Source organism: Podarcis gaigeae, assembly GCF_964106915.1.
Source record: "Podarcis gaigeae genome assembly, chromosome: 4".
Lineage (NCBI taxonomy): Eukaryota > Metazoa > Chordata > Lepidosauria > Squamata > Lacertidae > Podarcis > Podarcis gaigeae.
The window spans coordinates 90,727,800-90,746,646 of NC_139677.1; the positions used below are offsets into that span (position 1 = coordinate 90,727,800).

Genomic DNA, 18,847 nt, shown 5'->3' on the forward strand with positions numbered 1-18,847 from the left:
CCCTCGTTTGACAGCTCATTTGACAGCTCCTTTGACAGCGCGTCTGACAGCTCCCCTCATTTGACAGTTCATTTGACAGCTCCTTTGACAGCGCGTCTGACAGCTCCCCTCATTTGACAGTTCATTTGACAGCTCATTTGACAGCGCGTCTGACAGCTCCCCTCGTTTGACAGCTCATTTGACAGCTCCTTTGACAGCGCGTCTGACAGCTCCCCTCGTTTGACAGTTCATTTGACAGCTCCTTTGACAGCGCGTTTGACAGCTCCCCTCGTTTGACAGCTCCTCTCGTTTGACAGCTCCTTTGACAGCACGTTTGATAGCTGATCATGGACTTCCTTTTCATCTTCCTCTTCGTCGGAACCTTGACCCAATCTGCAGCTACACCCACAGATCACTGTATTGGACTACCCACGGACTACCATTTCCTAGACTACCACCGAGTGGAAACTGGAGGGAAGTCGAATCCTGACCGAATGGGGGACTTTGACTTCTGCCTCCCCGAATCTCGGACACTACTACGCCATTCTCTCGTACCTCGACTAACTGATAATGACTACTGGGAACTCTTCGTTCGAGACAAAAACTTACACCGGATTGGATCAGCGGCCGTCACCATTGACCGCTCCTACTACCGCCTCCAATGTAAAAACGGGACTCATTTCCTTTATGGAGGCGGGGAACTTTTGAGAAACCCGAATTGGACCGAAGTTGAAAAAGGAGGGGCCACATCGTCTTACACTGACACAACGGACCCCTCGGACAACCTAATTTTCAGATTCCAATGCCTCCTCATGGTCCCGGAACCCCGAAAACCCCAACTTCAAGGACTTTGCCTGAGGGGGTTCTGCTGCCTTTGGAACCTCGGAGCCACCCACGACTGGAAGGGGGCAGAATACCTAGAAGGTTGGTACCACCCAGCTCACCCCTCTCGCCCCCCCACATGGGATGCCGCTGGACCTTTGAGATGTGGAGGCATAGCCAGAGACCGGAGACTCCTAAATACCACTGACCCACTTCATCCTCTTGGCACGGCACCCCGACAGCTCGGCAGCGACGCCTCGCTCCCGGAAGAGGATCTTCTTTCCTCCTGGAAGCAGAACTCCTACATCAAACTCCTCAGCCGAGTGGCCCAAGAGGTGCCCTATCCGGAGTGCTGGGTCTGTGCCCATGCGCCCAGCCACCTCCAGCAAAGCCTCCCCCTCGTTCCGGTTCCAGTAACTATACAACAGTTCCAGTCAGGAGACGTCGCCTCTTGGAATTTAACAGCATTGAACTTGACTCATCAATACCTTTATCTGACTGGCCCTACGAAGGGACCCCTTTGCCGCACCTTCACCGGAGAAGGGACATTTATCGGGTCCAGTACCTGCACCTCCAACTTAGAACTCCTACCTAACGGCCAAACCACCGTCACCGATGTGACAGGATCCCGGACTTTCCAAGATCTTACTCTCGCTTGGGCCAATGTCATCGGACACCCTCCGACCTGGCAACCTCAACATACTGACTCTCTGTTATTACAAGCCTTTGCCTCAGGAAGGATGGAATCCTACCTCAGTGGCTTATTTTGGGTATGTGGCCATCGCGCATACACCTGGGTAAGTCCACATATGTCGGGTTCCTGCTTCGTGGGTTACATCGTCCCGGGCATCAGAGTGGTCCCTCATCTGCCCCCGGGGAGACAGAGGAATAAAAGGGACCAGAAGGGACTATCAGACCTATCTGACGTCGCTGCGAACGGAGAGACCGTAGGTCGGGCACTCTTCCCCGCCTACGGAGCAGGATCTAACCACGTCGACATCCTCCGACTTACTGACATCCTCCTTAAGTTTATGCAAGAAACAACCCAAATCACAGACTCCCTGGTGTTGGAGCTGTCAGAGGTGAGACAGATGGGCTTACAGACCAGGATTGCGACGGACTTTTTGCTGTCCAGCCAAGGAGGGACGTGTGCGTTAATAGGTACAGAGTACTGTACGTATGTGACTGACCAGACCCTGAATATCACCAGACATCTGAATAACATCCATGAGCTGGCAGGGAGGTTGACCGAGATACAGCATGAGGGGCTGTCCGATGTGGACTTATGGAACTGGTTGCCCAAGCTCGGATGGCTCCGACAGCTGCTTAAGGTGATATTGCTTACTGCCCTTATTGTTGTCCTTTGCATCTCTGTACTCTGCTGTACTATACACTGTGTCTCTCCTTGCTGCTCTCTTCTCCGCTGTCCTGCTCAATCCACCCCTCTTTCTCTCCGAGCCTATTCCCGTTCCCACAACGCCCCCGTCTTCCCTGAATATGTGCAAATGAGACACTTGGGGGAAGGAGAGTACGAAATCACAGGGGTATAGGGTGCGGAGAAAGGATTTGCAAGTTCTTACAGAACTTTAATGCAAATCTATCTCCGAATGGGGGACTGATACGGAAGGAGAGGGGGGGCACCTTTCCCCACCTCCTCCTCCTCCTCAAAGGGGGCCCGAGGCGATGACCTCGGCGGCGCCCAGCTCCTGAAACCCCCCTACACCGTTGCACAAGCACCACACTATACCCCTTCACTTTATGAATGATACTCTTTATACGGGCGGAATAAGCCCTTCTTTCTTATGCCTTCCTTTCGCCCTATTTTAACATGAGTTGACCGTATCAAACTACGTCCTCCATTGACTATAATGGCCGCGCCTCAGCCAATCAGGAGCATGCATTCCCCTGCAGCAGCTAGCTCAGGGAGCCCTTGCACGCCTCATTTAATGCACGCCTCCAGATGTTGTTAAGCTCTGCTGATGGGAGCTGGCGTCCTGCAACACCTAGAGAACTTCCACCCTTTCCAAACCAGGTATTTGCCGTTCTCCTGCATTCCCTGCAGATGAAGGCCCATGACTTAGAGAGTGTTTGCAGTGCAGCGGAGCTTCACAGCTCTTTCTCCCCTGCTGTCCACATCAGCATGGGTTTTTGGTGTCAGATTCGTCTCTATATGTGAGGGCTCTCTTGGGGTTAATAATAATAATAATAATAAATAATAATAAATTTTTATTTATATCCCGCCCTCCCCAGCCAAGGCCAGGCTCAGGGCGGCTAACAACAATAAAATAATACAACATTCTAAAATCATTTCATTAAAAAATTACTTCAAATCAAATTGATGGCAACCATTGGGCTAGAGTTCTGTGAAGATTGCCAAAGGAGGGAGTCAGGCTGTGCCCTGGCCAAAGGCCTGGTGGAACAGCTCTGTCTTGCAGGCCCTGCGGAAAGATGTCAAGTCCCGTAGGGCCTTAGTCTCCTGTGACAGAGCGTTCCACCAGGTCGGAGCCACAGCCGAAAAAGCCCTGGCTCTGGTTGAGGCCAGCCTAACCTTCCTGTGGCCTGGGACCTCCAAGATGCTTCTGTTTGAAGATCGTAAGTTCCTCTGTGGGACATACCCACAGAGCCTGGATAGCTCAGTTGAGCCTGGATAGCTCAGTTGGTTAGACCATGGTGCTGATAACACTACGGTTGCAGGTTCGATCCCTGTATGGACCAGCTGCATATTCCTGCATTGCAGGGGGTTGCACTAGATCATCCTTAGGGTCCCTTCCAACTCTACAGTTCTGTGATTGTGTGATACCAGGAGAGGCGGTCCCTGAGCAGTGGTGCACCCAGAGAGCTCCACGGCTGAGGGGGATTCAAACCCAAGCCCTACTCCAGCCCTCTAAACACTATCCACACTTTCCTCAGATAACGTCGCCTTTCCCCCTCTCTTGTTCCGATCCGGAAGGACTCATGTTTTTCAGCTCTAGAGAGGTGCTGCCAGTCAGTGTAGACAAGGGCCAATGGCCTCACTCGGTATCAGACACCTTCCAATAATTCTTTCTCCACACAATTTAAGAAAGATATATATGTGCATATTATTTGTACACCACCCTACATCCATAGATCTGAGGGCGGTGCGTAACATAAAATACCGTAATGGTTTCTGCAACAGCAGCAGCACCGAGTCCTCTTCTTCCCGAACCCCAAGTGAGTTTTGCTGGTTGACGTGGCACTAAAGAGATGTGAGGGAGGGAGCGACCTTGTGATTTATAGTCAAGCCTTAGGCTTAACACGTTGGATTGCTTCATTAAGCTGTACCTGTAAATGCTGGCTCTGCAGTCTGCAAACAGTACTCACCTTTTCTCCCCAAACACATGAGGAAATCGCTGCACCTCGCAAATATCATTTCCCTTTTGCTTACTCTGGCATCCTGTGTCATTCCTACTTCACAGGATAGTTGTGAAGATAGTGTTGAATAGTGGGTAGACATGGCAGACGACACAGCGATTTCTCCAAAGCAGCTCTTTATTTTGTAAGCTGGAACAGAAAACTGAACAGCAAACAGCTCAGCCGGCCTGCTTTTATAGGCAGCCGGCTGTCAACAATGTAGCAACAACAACCCAGGGTTTCCCGCCTAAAATAACTGACGTGGACCTGAGTGAAAACTACATACACAATACTCCTGGTGGCCAGGGTGAGAACTTCAATACATAACAGATATAATGGAAGTATGGCGCGGAAGGGAACCATGCGCATTGATTTGACCTTTCGTTTCACAACACGGAAAGCAGAGGACAGACAGAGAAAAAGAATGCAAGGATCAATTTCATCCAATAGCTTGTTGGAGGGCCCAGGATTTAGTCTGGCATTCTGCAACAATACAGTTGTACCTCAGTTTAAGTACTTAATTTGTTCCGGAGGTCCGTACTTAACCTGAAACTGTTCTTAACCTGAAGCACCAGTTTAGCTAATGGGGCCTCCTGCTGCCGCCGTGCCGCCGCTGCACGATTTCTGTTCTCATCCTGAAGCAAAGTTCTTAACCTGAAGCACTATTTCTGGGTTAGCGGAGTCTGTAACCTGAAGCGTATGTAACCTGAAGCGTATGTAACCTGAGGTACCACTGTAGTTCTCAAAATAGGCTGCTTCAAGGGACTCAGATATAGGACTCAAAATAGGTTACTGCACACCTTGGGGTTACCCTGAGTGTTGGTGTAGTTCTACCATTTTAGATTCTGGACATAAGGTTCTCAAAAGGAAATAAACCCTCTTTTAGGAAATTACCGTATTTTTCACTCTATAAGACGCACCAGACTACAAGACGCACCTAGTTTTTGGAGGAGGAAAACAAGAAAAAAAAATTCTGAATCTCAGAAGCCAGAACAGCAAGAGGGATCGCTGCGCAGTGAAAGCAGCAACCCCTCTTGCTGTTCTGGCTTCTGGGATAGCTGCGCAGCCTGCATTCGCTCCATAAGACGCACACACACACTTCCCCTTACTTTTTAGAAGGGGGAAAGTGAGTCTTATAGAGCAAAAAATACCTTACTTTAAAACATGAATTCTGCTCCTTCAACTGAGTGGTGCCCTGGAGGAAGAAGACTGCATAAGCAAATCCAATTTAATAAAGGTCTAATAGCTGCTGATAGACCTACGCTTCTTCAACACCTCTATTCCTCTTTATTAAAACGCCACCTAAGCTTCCCTTTAATACCTCCTTCAGTCTGTTTGTGTCATGCCTGCTTTCTCCCCTGCCCCTCCACTTATATAAAAAACCATCAGGATTAAGGCTGTAATCCTATATACAAATTTACAGGGGAATCACTCCAACTGAACTCCCTGGTGCTTACTTCTGACATAGAATCATGGCATCATAGAATTGTAGAGTTGGAAGGGACCCCGAGGGTCATTTAGTCCAACCCTCTGCAATGAAGGAATCTCAACTAGTGCCTGTGAAGGAGTGAGGACCAAGGGTCCACCTGGGTCCACTTTGGAGAGCCAGACTGAAGCCATTTTATAAGAAGCAAGCTAAAAGCTAAAAACTATTTCTCTCCTCTGCCTGCACACAGCATTTTTGTAAATGCTGCAAGTGTGGTGAGAGCGCTTCACACCTGCTCTAGCTATTGACCCAATTCCAGTAAACACACCGAGAATAGAGCGAACAACAGGAAGATGTAGCCCACCCCAAAATAAGGTGAGAACACGGATGGCCAATGTGGTTTTACAAGGAATTGCAAATAGGTCAAGAGGATTATAAGCTTACAGCGCCACCTAGTGGATAATGCAGCTTGGAACCGAAGGGCCACCATCAATTCTTTAATTGGTTGAGCTTCAATGAATATGCATAAAGGGGAATGTTTAAGGGGGGTGGGTGAAGGGGCTGAACTTTGCTTTGCCTAAGGGGATAAAAACTGTCTGCCCCTGGTGTTCGGGGGCATTCTCTCATTTTTGCTGAATGTACCCACTTTGCTTTGCTTGTCTGACAAATAAACCAAAGTCAATAAAACTTCTTTTAAAAATATTGCTGCCTGGATTTTTTTCCATTCTGGTCTGGATTCTGAAGTCTCCAACACCTGCATACATGGCAGATATGCCCTCCCATCCTCCAAGGAAGGAGAGTCCACCACCTCTAGTGGAAGTCTGTTCCACTCTCAAAAAACTCTTACTGTCAGAAAGTTGTTCCTGATGTTTAGTCAGAATCTCCTTTCTTGTAACTTGTGTCTATTGGTTCGAGTCCTACTCTCTGGAGCAGGAGAATACAAGCTTGCTCCATCCTCCATGGGACAGCCTTTTAGATATTTGAAGATGGCTATCATACTAAAAAGCAGAGATATCACCTTGTCCGTATAGTTAAAGCTATGGTTTTCCCAGAAGTGATGTATGGAAGTGAGAGCTGGACCATAAAGAAGGCTGATCGCCAAAGAATCAGTGCTTTTGAATTATGGTGCTGGAGGAGACTCTTGAGAGTCCCATGGACTGCAAGAAGATCAAACCTATCCATTCTGAAGGAAATCAGCCCTGAGTGCTCACTGGAAGGACAGATCCTGAAGCTGAGGCTCCAGTACTTTGGCCACCTCATGAGAAGAGAAGACTCCCTGGGAAAGACCCTGATGTTGGGAAAGATGGAGGGCACAAGGAGAAGGGGGCGACAGAGGACGAGATGGTTGGGCAGTGTTCTCGAAGCGACCAGCATGAGTTTGACCAAACTGCGGGAGGCAGTGGAAGACAGGAGTGCCTGGCGTGCTCTGGTCCATGGGGTCACGAAGAGTCGGACACGACTAAACAACAGCAACAACAACAATCATACCTTCTTCCACCTCCTCTTTACCAGGCTAAATACACCCAGTTTCCTCAATCATCCTCATAAGGAGTGGTTTCCAGACCCTTGATCACCTTGGTCCTCCTCCTATGCATACATTCCAGACTGTGCTGGAAGTAAACAGACATGTGACATATGACAACTCCACATATCTGTTCCTCTTAAGGCGGAACAGAACATCAATATCCTAACATCGACTTCTGAGGTATGACTGTCTTGTTCCTCAAATTAACCCACCCTCCCCCAAAGTTATTTGCCCTAAGGACAAAACAACTTTGGGGGGATTTTAGTTTGAAGCAGGAGAAATGGTTGACTTACAATGTCTCTAGCACTGGGCTCTCTCCAGTTTCCCACTCCCAAAGGCTTTCCAACTTTTTTTTTAACAGCAGAAGGTGTGATCAAAGGCTCACCTGCTGTCACTTCCAGTCTGGCACTGAGCAGAGAAGAGGCTCTGGGGCAAGGACAAAAGAGGAGCATGGTACAACCATTTAAGAGTCTCCTATCCTCTTCAAAGGGACGCGGGTGGTGCTGCGGGTTAAACCACAGAGCCTAGGAGTTGCCAATCAGAAGGTCGGTGGTTCGAATCCCCACGATGGGGTGAGCTCCCATTGCGCGGTCCCTGCTCCTGCCAACCTAGCAGTTCAAAAGCACGTCAAAGTGCAAGTAGATAAATAGGTACCGCTCCGGCGGGAAGGTAAACAGCGTTTCCGTGTGCTGCTCTGGTTCGCCAGAAGCGGCTTAGTCATGCTGGCCACATGACCCGGAAGCTGTACGCCGGCTCCCTCAGCCAGTAAAGCGAGATGAGCGCCGCAACCCCAGAGTCGGTCACGACTGGACCTAATGGTCAGGGGTCCCTTTACCTTTATCCTCTTCAAAATGGCACCACACCATTACAAACATGCAAACATTCATAGAGATCTTACATACCTGCTGCTGTTTTTAAACATGAGTGGCATTAACAGTTGCACAAAAACAACAGGATTCCCACTTCTTCCTCCAGCTTGTACACCCTATATTGTTCCCAGATCTGCTCCGGGGAGTTAGGAGTACCCCAAGAACAGATTTACGGAGCTGCGGGCAGCGGGGTGGGGGGAGAGAATATGCTGTTGTACATGGAAAAATCATGGCGCTGGTGGAATGTTTTGCTTAGCTCAGTGTTGAATACAGCTGTTCATCACTGTTTGTACAGTATATGAGCCCACTTTTACTAGCCTGCATTTCTGTGCTGTTTGCAGAAAAAGGGGCCAATGAACTAGTAAAAGAACAATCTTCTACCAAACAGGCAGGTGCTGTGTGGGTAATAAAAGTTTAGAGAGGTGAAACATTTTCGCTCTAGAACATTTTATAGCTAAACAGAAAATCAACACAGACACACTGACTGATACATGGTTGAAAAGTTTATTTTACATGCTATGATACAAGTTCTAGAATATAGTACTCAGCATTTGGATAAAAAGAGCAGCTGTGAATTTGCCCAGTTCCTGTCCCTTCCATCAACACTGCTTTTCACAGGGGCTATCCTGCAGGAGGGGAAAAGGATGAAAACAGAGATTAGTAAATGTTTTATTGGTGAGGCATTTCCACTTAGATGTACTTTTATTTATTCATTTTGTTAGCCACCTTACACAGGGCAGTCTCCAATGGTGGGATGGTGGGATGGTGATGGGAAAAGGAACTATTTGTGGGATTGAGTGTAGGTATGTTTGAACACTTTTAAGGATTGTATGAAATGTATGTTTGTATGCTTGTATATTTGTAACATATGTGTATTAATCCTGAATTATTTTAACAATAAAATAAAGTTTTATTTCTTTTTGTTAATGAAAAGGTGTCGTGAACTATATATGTATTTTTTTTTAATAACATGACCTCACTGAGTGTGAGGAAGCAGACAATTATTTTTAAAATGGGGGTGGAAACTCACCTGAGGTGCCTCTCAGCTACAGAAGTTGAATCCATTCAGTTAGGGAGAGGCACAAATTCTTTAACATTTTTAATCAACAAGGGTAAAAACAGCTTGAAGTGTGCAAATGTGTGCGAAACCTTCTGCACTCAAACAAATGAAGTTGTAGGTTCACAAGTTTAAGGAAAATTGCAGATGTTTATGGAAGGTAGGATTCTTTGGCGGGGGGTGGTGGAATGAGAAAGCTAATATAAAAACAACCTAAACTACCTCACAGGGTTGTTGTGAGGATATTAAATGTGGAAGATAATGAAGTGTGCTGGCCTGAGCCACTTGGGAGAAGAGCAGAATATTTGGATTGCCTGTATGCTGCCTTAAGTGATAGAAGGAAGGTGGGATGTATATGTAAGGAAATAAATATGGCCATCTATTTTGGAGTAATCTCGTTGACTTTATTGGTTTATTATGACTTTATTGACTTTAACCAGGAGTTGAGATTGTAATTGCAAGTTCCCAAAGCAGGGCGGTGCTGCCTGTGGCCTTGTTACATTATTCTTTTACATTCGAAAATTTCATTTGCCCTCAAGAGGATTTTAATTGTCCCTGCGAGAGTTTCTGGGCTGCATTTTATTGGCTTGATACTGGGGACAGATGCACTTTCTCCTGCTGCAGCAACAGCCATTTCTGCTGTGAGCCTGGACAGCTAGACTCCATCCCCCTAACGCTCCGCAGTTGTGTGAGAAACAAAAACAAACCCCTGTGTTGCAATAAGAACCAACCACAACAATACAAACACAACACATAGGCTAATAGTTAGGAGAGAATATATAACAGAATAATGATATTATTCAAATTGTAAGAATAAGCCAGCCAAAGTTCATATGTACAATATAACAGAGTGGTAGCAAGGACTGTCAAGCCGTGTGTTCAAAACAGATGTCTAAGGACAGTCTCACAATAGTCTGTCAAAAGTTTCAACAGAAGACGTCTCAAAAGTTCAGTGTCTCTGGAATGATACTACTGTTTCAGTAGCAGAATCTGTTTTGAACACACGGCTTGATGGTCCTCACTACCACTCTGTTATATTCTACATATGAACTTTGATTAGCTTATTCCTACAATCTGAATCCCGGGACGCAGGTGGCGCTGTGGGTTAAAGCCTCAGCGCCTAGGACTTGCTGATCAAAAGGTTGGCGGTTCGAATCCCTGCGGCGGGGTGCGCTCCCGCTGCTCGGTCCCAGCGCCTGCCAACCTAGCAGTTCGAAAGCACCTCCGGGTGCAAGTAGATAAATAGGGACCGCTTACCAGCGGGAAGGTAAACGGCGTTTCCGTGTGCGGCTCTGGCTCGCCAGAGCAGCGATGTCACGCTGGCCATGTGACCCGGAAGTGTCTCCGGACAGCGCTGGCCCCTGGCCTCTTGAGTGAGATGGGCGCACAACCCCAGAGTCTGTCAAGACTGGCCCGTACGGGCAGGGGTACCTTTACCTTTACCTTTTACAATCGGAATGATATCATTATTTTATTATATATTCTCTACTAACTATTAGCCTATGTGTTGTGTTTGCAGAGTAGTGCAAGAACTGGCAGCCCATTTATGCACTATGATAATTTCCCCTTGCAAAGTGCATGAATTGAACCAGCACCTCAGCAACTGCCCGTCCCTGATCTCAAGGAGCAAAACCAGACTAAAAACACTGCAAGCCACATTGCAAGCCAGGAGTAGCAATCCTAAAGCGGAGCCGCAAATCTGAAGATCTAAAGACCAGCTAGTATACTGTCTAATGGGCAGAGCGCTACCCTACCACAACCATGCAGTCCTAGGTTTCACGCAGCTGTGAAGTTTTACTAGATAGCCTTGGGGGACATTTTCTTGCTTTCGCTCTCTCTCAGCCTAGTCTACTTCACAAGATTGCTCTGAGGATAAAATGGGGGAAAACATCCAGTGTCTTGAAGGAAAGGTGAAGAACAAACAGGGTGCTGTTTTTTTCCTTCCCTTAAAAAAAGTTTTATGTGACTTTTCAAAAGCTGATGGATGCTGGGATTCACACACCAAGACGGACAATCCCAGGTGAATGTTTTGAAAGTCAGAGTTGTTTACTGATGCAGGATGCAGCCCCCAGATATTTCATTCTTACTTCTTATTACGGCATGTCTGGAGTAGTACTTGGGCTGTGAAAGCAAGCTACTTGGATTCTGTGATGCCGGTTTGAAGCCTCCCACTGGGAAATTCCTTTTCAAGCTCCAAATTCCTTCCAGAGCCGCTGTTCAAAATATATGAAGAGCATTATTGTCAGTTGGGTTCCAAGCTGACCTTCTATATTTTTAGGTAGGCGGGAAAGCAATTAATACCCACGGACTGAAATATTTGTACAAACCACTGGCTGACGAAACATAATCGTGTAACTGTAGGTCTGGAAGGAACCTTGCATTATTGATTCGATTCCATTTATGGGCGGTTTGCCGTAAAATATCTCCGAGCAGTATCATAATAAAAACAAGTCCATATGTAAAAAACAAGTTAATATACACAAACAATTAAAAAACCCCACAACTCTGTATGTAAAAATGCTTGCAAAGCATCCCATATATATAATAAATTTCCAATCCAATACAGATACACACTGGGATAAAAAACACACCCTCCACTTGTTGTAAAAGGAAGATTTTCAGTAGGTCCTGAAAAGACAACAGAGCTGGCGCCTGTATAGTGCGTAATGGGAGAGAGCTCCAAAGGGTAGCTGCCACCTTTCTAAATACTGTTCCTATATTGCGGGCATGTACAACAGGTCGATTGGGATCCTGGGCTAGATTATGGTCGATCGCAGGTCAATTGCTGCGCTCCTGGGGGACGTGACAGAGCCCTGCTGGCTCCCAGGAGATCTGGCCTCTGTGTGTGTGTGTGTGTGTGTGTGTGTGTGTGTGTGTTTGCCTGTTCTCCTTCCCACTGCACTCCTGGGGGGATGTGAAAGGGATGCTACCCTGGCGGCTCCAAGGAAGAAACTGGCTGCTCTGCCAGCTCCCAGGAAGAGCTGGGCTGTGTTTGTGTGTACGTGTGCGAGAAGATGAGGTGTGCGGGCTCTGCACGGGCTGCGGCTGTGGAGGCACCCAGTCAGGGAGCTGAGGGAAGGGTGGCACATGAGAGAGACAATGACGTCCCCCTGCCTTTCCCCCCTCCCGCCAGTTCCCATGGAAAGAAAACACCCTCTCCCTCCTAGTTCTGGATGGGTGCTGGTACCCCGCCCATCTGGCTGGGTTTCCCCAGCCAAATATACCGTATTTTTCACTCTATAAGACGCACCAGACCACAAGACACACCTAGTTTTTGGAGGAGGAAAACAAGGAAAAAAATATTCTGAATCTCAGAAGCCAGAACAGCAAGAGGGATCGCTGCACAGTGAAAGCAGCAATCCCACTTGCTGTTCTGGCTTCTGGGATAGCTGCGCAGCCTGCATTCGCTCCATAAGATGCACACACATTTCCCCTTACTTTTTAGGAGGGAAAAAGTGAGTCTTATAGAGCAAAAAAATGACGGTAATATGTTTTAGTTTAAGAATGACAATGGAAGAGTGCGGGAGATCACTGCCAGTTTTTGATATTGGACGGTAGATTGAAACCTTATGGATGTTGGACGTGCCTGCTATATTGTATGGAATGGACTTCCTGATATAGATGGAATCTGCAGGAGACCCTCTGCAGCAGAGCAGAGTGATCAATTGGGTATATTGCATATTATTGCAAGGCCTGTGATACATGCAAATATTAAGCCTCTCATCATGCATTTTTTGCAGTGGTACGATGTGGCGGATAGCTCTGAGGACTTAACAACTATAGGGTTTACACCAGTGGCTTTCAAACTGGCTTCCTTGGGGCTCCTTTAAAGCTTCTCAAGGGTTCCTAAATGAAATCGGTAATGGCTGTGCAGCTTTCCAGAAAGACAGCTTGCTCAGTCTGCTAATGTTCTCCAGCAATGGGGAGCAGCAGGAATTGTGTTGTAAGGTTCATGCAGGGTGAATTGTGAGGCCAGTGTCCCACATATAACAAACTTGCCACAGGATCCTCTGCAGTGTTCAAAGTTCCACGACAAGCCATATGGATTCCCAGCTACAGAAAGCATTCCTTCAAGGTAGCATCTTTGTAAACCACCAGCTAAGGCAAATTCATGGAGTAACAAAATACACATAGATGTCAATCGAAGTGGATGAGGGATGTCTTAACAGAGAATAAGTATGGAATAATCAATTGCGTATTGGCCTTAGGCTTCATTTCAACCCCTTAATCAGCCAGAAAGTTTACTAGGTGGTCAAGTCCCGTTCCACCCATCTTTCTCTCAGTTTATTCTACCTTGCAGGGTTATTGTGAGACTAAAAAGAATAAACTTGTGCAGTGCTTCCCCCCCTAAAAAAACGTTTAGGGGTACTCTCATTTTGACTCAAGAAAATCACCATTTTATAGTTCATATCGGGAAAAATAAATACAGTAAACGGACAAAAGTACAAAGATTCACAAAATGTTTAGGGGTATGCGTGCCCCTGTGTACCTCCAGAAAAAAGCACTACTGAACTTGTGTATTTTGATTTGAGCTTCTTGATAAAAAGGCTGAATACAAATGATGACATGCCAAGGTGACAGTATTTATAGGGTCTGGCCCTCTTCTTCTATAAGTTGTCCAAAGCCAGCTTGCAACTACCAACTGCTGTTTTGGATTTCTCTGTTGAGGGTTCCCTAAACTTTAAATGAGCTGTTGTGGAGAATGTGGTTAAAGAACTGCCATTCTGAAAGAAAAATGAAATACTTAATATGAAAAGGGGGGGGGATGGATCCCACTCTGTGATTCTTACTTGGTCGGGTTACTAAATGAGTTCAATCGGGGCAAGCCAATGTACTGGCTTTTGCTAGAGTTTGCTCTTGTATTGAGCTTCTGAATTTATTATATGTTGTAACCCACCCTGGGACCTTAAGGTGAAGGGCAGGTAAGATACCGTGTTTTTCGCTCCATAAGACACACCAGACCACAAGACGCACCTAGTTTTTGGAGGAGGAAAACAAGGAAAAAATATTCTGAATCTCAGAAGCCAGAACAGCAAGAGGGATCGCTGCACAGTGAAAGCAGCAATTCCTCTTGCTGTTCTGGCTTCTGTGATACCTGTGCAGCCTGCATTCACTCCATAAGACACACACACATTTCCCATTACTTTTTAGGAGGGAAAATGTGAGTCTTATAGAGCAAAAAATATGGTATATTGGGAGCTCTCCAATGAAGTGCTTCCGCTAGCACCACGACTTCTGATGGGCAACAGAAATTATTTCCTCTACCCATGCATCCTCTAAATCTGCTCTGGGTCCCCCCCCCCCAACCCTCTGGAAAGGGATTGGTGGAGGACACAGAGTAGCATGAGGAGAGGGAAAGGAACTTCCATTGTCCAAGCAGAAATCCTTGTGCTGGTGGATATCACACATAAATAATATGACATGCACCATTCTGAATGCTTGGAAAAATTGTAAGATACAACTATGATAAATAGAACTTTGTTTTACCCGTAACATCTGACTTTATATATTTCCTCAAGTTAAGCAGTATTTACATCAGATTTTCACAACTTATTATCCTCTAAACATTTCAGATTTTTCTTCCCTAAATCATTTTATTTTTATTTTATACCTTTGCCGGCCACAGAGCTTACCTTCTGAAGGGTGTTTAATTCTGCATTCATCCCTGCGAAAATAAAGCTCTTCTTCCAGCACTTCCTTAACTCTCCTAGGTGGTTCGACATATACAAACTTCTTCCCTGTTTTGTTAAAGACAATTTACAGGGATAAGGAATCCCATATGATACACACCTTATTTCACTTAACTGTGTATCAGAATTAACTAATTTCACATAATAAAATTTAAAATCATTCTCATTTGTAATATAAAGTTCAAAAATGCAAACAAAACGTTTAAAAAATGTGATATGAAAAATGTCAATCATGTTTTATTTAAGTCACTGAGGCACCCATAGCTTAAATATTCTTTTCTGGTACTCTGTTCTCAGGTGCAAGATATAGCAGATATGGAAACAATACTGAGTTTTGCAATAATCTTCCATGCAATCACTAACTATTTTATATTTTCCCATGACACACCAATGAAGACAGTAACTCAGACCACTGGTTCATCTAGCTCAGTATTCTACATTGCCTCAATATGGTTTCAGACAGGTTTTCCCCAGTCCTACCTAGAGATATTCTGGGTTGAAAATGGAACACTATGTGCACAAATCATGAGCTCTGTCACTGAGCTATGGCCCTCTCCCAAGGTGTGCATCACCACACATTAATTCCATAATTAAAGACTCAGAAGAATCCAAAGCCATTACATTGACTGATTGATGAGGTTTCCCATTGCATGATTTACGACAAGCAGAAGTGATGCTTCGCTGAACTCTGGGGCATAGTAACAAATGTTGCAATCCTAACCCCACTTACTTGGGAGTAAGCCCAAATGAGTTCAGTAGGATTTACTTCTGAGTAGGCAATTTTAATTGAAGGTTGTTGTTCTTAGGTAACAGACAGAAGAGTCACTTATAAGGATTCATAACCATATAGGAATCAGTGGTACGGAGGTATGGAGTGGGACTGAAAAAATTATGTACTGTATAATATAGCGGATTGTTTGCGAAAGGGACCTTATCTTCCCCTTTGGGGCACTAGAGGGCACTGTATAAAATTATATTATACAGTATATGCAACAGGTTTTTGAAACAACTAAATGCTTTTTAACTCCACACACTACTCATCTGAACTGCCACATGGAGTGATAATCAGGTAATATGCGTATACTGCCATTCTGTGGGAGTGGGGGAAAGTGCAGAATGTGAAAATAGTCCCAGAATTCAGAGAACAGTGGCTCATAATTTGTTTTCCCAAAGCTTGGTGCCCCTTTAAGGTTGTGAAGTTATGCTTCAGAAGGAAACAATTCCTGCTGAAATCTCAGGAGCCAAAGGAGTGCTTGAATAGTCTGTCCAATGTTTGGAGGAATGGGGGGGGGCAGGGAAGGGCAGCTGCCTCCCCATCAAGTACAGTAAAATAATAGAAATACTTAACAAATCACATTGGTCCCCCCCCCATCTTGGCTACTCCCATGTTTGGAGGTGAAGTTTCAATTCCACTTGTAATGGGATGTCCAAGTATGGCATGAAACTGCTTAAATGCAGTCAAAATTTGCAAATGCTAATCTATAGTTTTGTGAGCCATTTGGGCCCAATAGCTCACCGGCAGCCGTGCTTTCAGGTGTAAAATTAACCCATCTCACTGCCCCACATATTGTATAGGCACCCCAGCCAGTTGCGGTTCAGTGACATTTCACTGTATTCTATACATGGTGTAACCAAACTAATGAACCAAAAGCAAATCACGACTATCAGGCATGTGTATGTATCTATAAAATGTCATACACATGCATGCAGCCCTTGAAGGTGATTACGTATATATGGTTTTCTGTAAATCAAGTGTTTGTTAAGTTGTCCTTTGGTGAGTTAAAACGCCTGCGTATGAATAATGCTTCCATAGCTGATGGATTGAAAGCTTGCTGGGTTAGGCAACTCTTCCAGTAGAAATGGCGGTCAGCGATGCAGTAACAGATCTCAAAGTGGTCTGTGTTCATCACAGTGAGACAATTTCCCCATGGGATAAACCAAACCTCCAGCATGTTTGGAAAAACTGCATTGAAGGAGATGGGGTGTATAGCATTGGGATGGGATGTCCCCAATGGAATTGACTATAATTGGGAATTGAATGTTGATTCTTGGTGGTGAGCAGAGGAAATGGGAGGACACCAGTCCTTCTAGAATGGAACTGAAGAGTTCCTCATAGTGATTTTTGTCAAGCGGAATAAAGCCTTGCGGGGTGTGCACTGCCCTCACGGAAGGGAGACTGGTATGTGCACAAGGTGAAAAAGCACAGTAAGCGAAAACCTTCCTCTTAACCCGGGCATTTGGTCAATTAACATCCTATGGCTTTTAAAATGTGTTTGTGGGAAGAGGGGGGGGGGTGTTGTTGGTTTGCTTTTGCTTTTTTAAAATTATTATTATTATTATCATTTATTCTTCATTTCATTTCTATACCATACCGTTTTGTATTTTTAAGAAAAACCTCAAAGTGGTTTACAGCACATTAAAAGGCCAGGAAAACAATCCGGAATGAAACACTACTGAAGAAAGTCAAACATAAAAGTACACAGCCAAAGCAACCTAATTAACGGGAAAACGAAAATATCATCTTAAAAGATTTCAAAATAAAACATTACAAAGGAGGTTGACTGCAGAATTTTATTATGCGTTTTGTACTTCTCTGCCTGAACTGCCCAGGGATCTTCAGATGGAAGACTGTATACAAATTAAATAAACAATAATAATAATACTGGAACAGGCAGGATCCTCTGCACTGGGGGAAGAGGGTGGGTGGTCCCTTTGGGCGGCAAGGGAGGTGGATTCTTTATGGGGCAATGAACAATGGCATCACATCATGGGCAAAGGAGAGGAGGGGGTCCAATGGTGCCAGGCAGTCCCTAATGCAAGAGGGTGCCGTGCCCTTCCCCTCTAATGGGGGTGGGTGGAGGGGAGAGGGCAGCGCCCCCACATTTTGCACAGGAGAGGGGTAGCAGCAGCAGTCACAGCAATGCCCCCACCTACCCACTCCCCTTGGCTCGAGAGAGGTTGCCACGCTTTCCAGCCCTGGAGGGGACTACGCGGTTGTGTGTGTGTCCCCCTCGGCGACCCCTCCCCACTCACAGGGCTGCCCCGCTTCATTGTACTCCGCGTAGCTCCGGCTGCTCCCCGGCTCCCCGGGACTCGGCTCCAGTTGCTCTCCGGCCGCCGCTCTCATGCCTCACCGCCCGCCGCCGCCTCTTGCACCAGCCGCGCCCAGGCAAGTGGGAGACGCGCGGGCCCGTTGCCATAGGAGCCCGAGGCGGAGGAAGGAGGAGGAGGAAGAAGGGGGAGCCCGGAGCTCGCGACTCGCCTCCCCCGGGGGAGCTTAAGAAGGAGCCTGGGAGTTAAGTTTCCCGCTCCCCGGGGCCGGGGGAAAGCGCAGGAAGAGAGGCGGCCTAGAGGGAGACTAGGCCCGGGCCTCTTGGGCGTTGCCATGGCGACGGATGCTGCGCTAAGAAGCCCGGCGGGGATGGATAGTGGGTGAAGCGAGCAGAGGCGTCACAGTGCAAAAGCGCTGCTGTCGAAGGCTAGTGAGGCACCTGCAACAACTACTACTTCTTCGGCGATCACTCGTAGCCCAGTAAAATTGCCTTCCACAAACACGGTTTTAACAGTGAGTCCATAAGTTACTGTGGAGGCCAATTCTGGATCCACACGTCTTTCCACAGTGGGGACATAGGTTTCCGGGGAGAGTTAATTATGGTGAGGATTTGCCAATGTGCCTTTCTCCTAGCACGTTTCTCCCTTTCATCCTGAGTTCGAGTGTCTTCAAAGCCCATGACACCTTTGGTAAAGGCTGTTCTCCAACAGGAGTGTTCGCAGGCAAGTGTTTCCCAGTTGTCAGTGTTTATACTACATTTTTAAAAATTTGCCTTGAGAGAGTCTTTAAATCTCTTTTGTTGACCACCAGCATTACGCTTTCCATTTTTAAGTTCGGAATAGAGTAGTTGCTTTGGAAGACGATCATCAGGCATCCGCACAACATGACCAGTCCAACGAAGTTGATGTTGAAGAATCATTGCTTCGACACTGGTGATCTGTGCTTCTTCCAGTACACTGGTATTAGTTCGCCTGCCTTCCCAAGTGGCGTGTACATTTTTTCAGAAACACCGTTGATGGAATCTTTCGAGGAGCTGGAGATGGCTTTTATAAGTG

The 18,847-nt window shown here is 46.3% G+C and overlaps 2 protein-coding genes across 10 annotated transcripts in view; both read right to left on the reverse strand.

Annotated features, from left to right (window-relative positions):
- Positions 1–8,113, reverse strand: part of LOC310843767 (uncharacterized protein) — a 28,257-nt gene extending 20,144 nt beyond the window's left edge. For 3 of the 8 annotated variants that reach the window (XM_083737495.1, XM_083737497.1, XM_083737496.1), the window contains exon 1: positions 8,027–8,112. In XM_083737495.1, the coding sequence (XP_083593621.1) occupies positions 8,027–8,055 (29 nt within the window). In that variant the 5' untranslated portion in view covers positions 8,056–8,112. Of the gene's footprint in view, positions 1–8,026 lie in introns of all 8 variants that reach the window. The other 5 variants (XM_083737493.1, XM_083737494.1, XM_083737499.1 and 2 more) reach the window with 4 other exon arrangements.
- A 370-nt stretch (positions 8,114–8,483) lies between these two features.
- Positions 8,484–18,143, reverse strand: LOC310843810 (uncharacterized protein C11orf97 homolog). Of its 2 annotated transcripts, none has more exons than XM_083737575.1 (4): positions 17,774–18,143; positions 14,684–14,788; positions 11,053–11,263; positions 8,484–8,619 (listed from the first exon to the last, which is right to left on the reverse strand). In XM_083737575.1, the coding sequence occupies exons 1-3, from the start codon at positions 17,865–17,867 to the stop codon at positions 11,097–11,099; spliced, it is 366 nt and encodes a 121-aa protein (XP_083593701.1). In that variant the 5' UTR covers positions 17,868–18,143; the 3' UTR covers positions 8,484–8,619; positions 11,053–11,096. The 2 variants fall into 2 exon arrangements, with proteins under 2 accessions (XP_083593701.1, XP_083593702.1); XM_083737576.1 differs by having other exon boundaries at positions 11,138–11,263; positions 17,774–18,139.
- Between the last annotated feature and the right edge of the window lie 704 nt (positions 18,144–18,847).

What these genes read in the sequence shown, in the direction of transcription:
- LOC310843810 (XM_083737575.1), bottom strand. Translation starts at nt 17,867, where the DNA reads ATGAGAGCGGCGGCCGGAGAGCAACTGGAGCCGAGTCCCGGGGAGCCG. An exon ending in CAATGAAGCGGGGCAGCCCT is followed by an intron (nt 14,789 to 17,773) that starts GTGAGTGGGGAG and finishes TTAACAAAACAG; the next exon opens with GGAAGAAGTTTGTATATGTC. An exon ending in AATTAAACACCCTTCAGAAG is followed by an intron (nt 11,264 to 14,683) that starts GTAAGCTCTGTG and finishes TATTTTGAACAG; the next exon opens with CGGCTCTGGAAGGAATTTGG.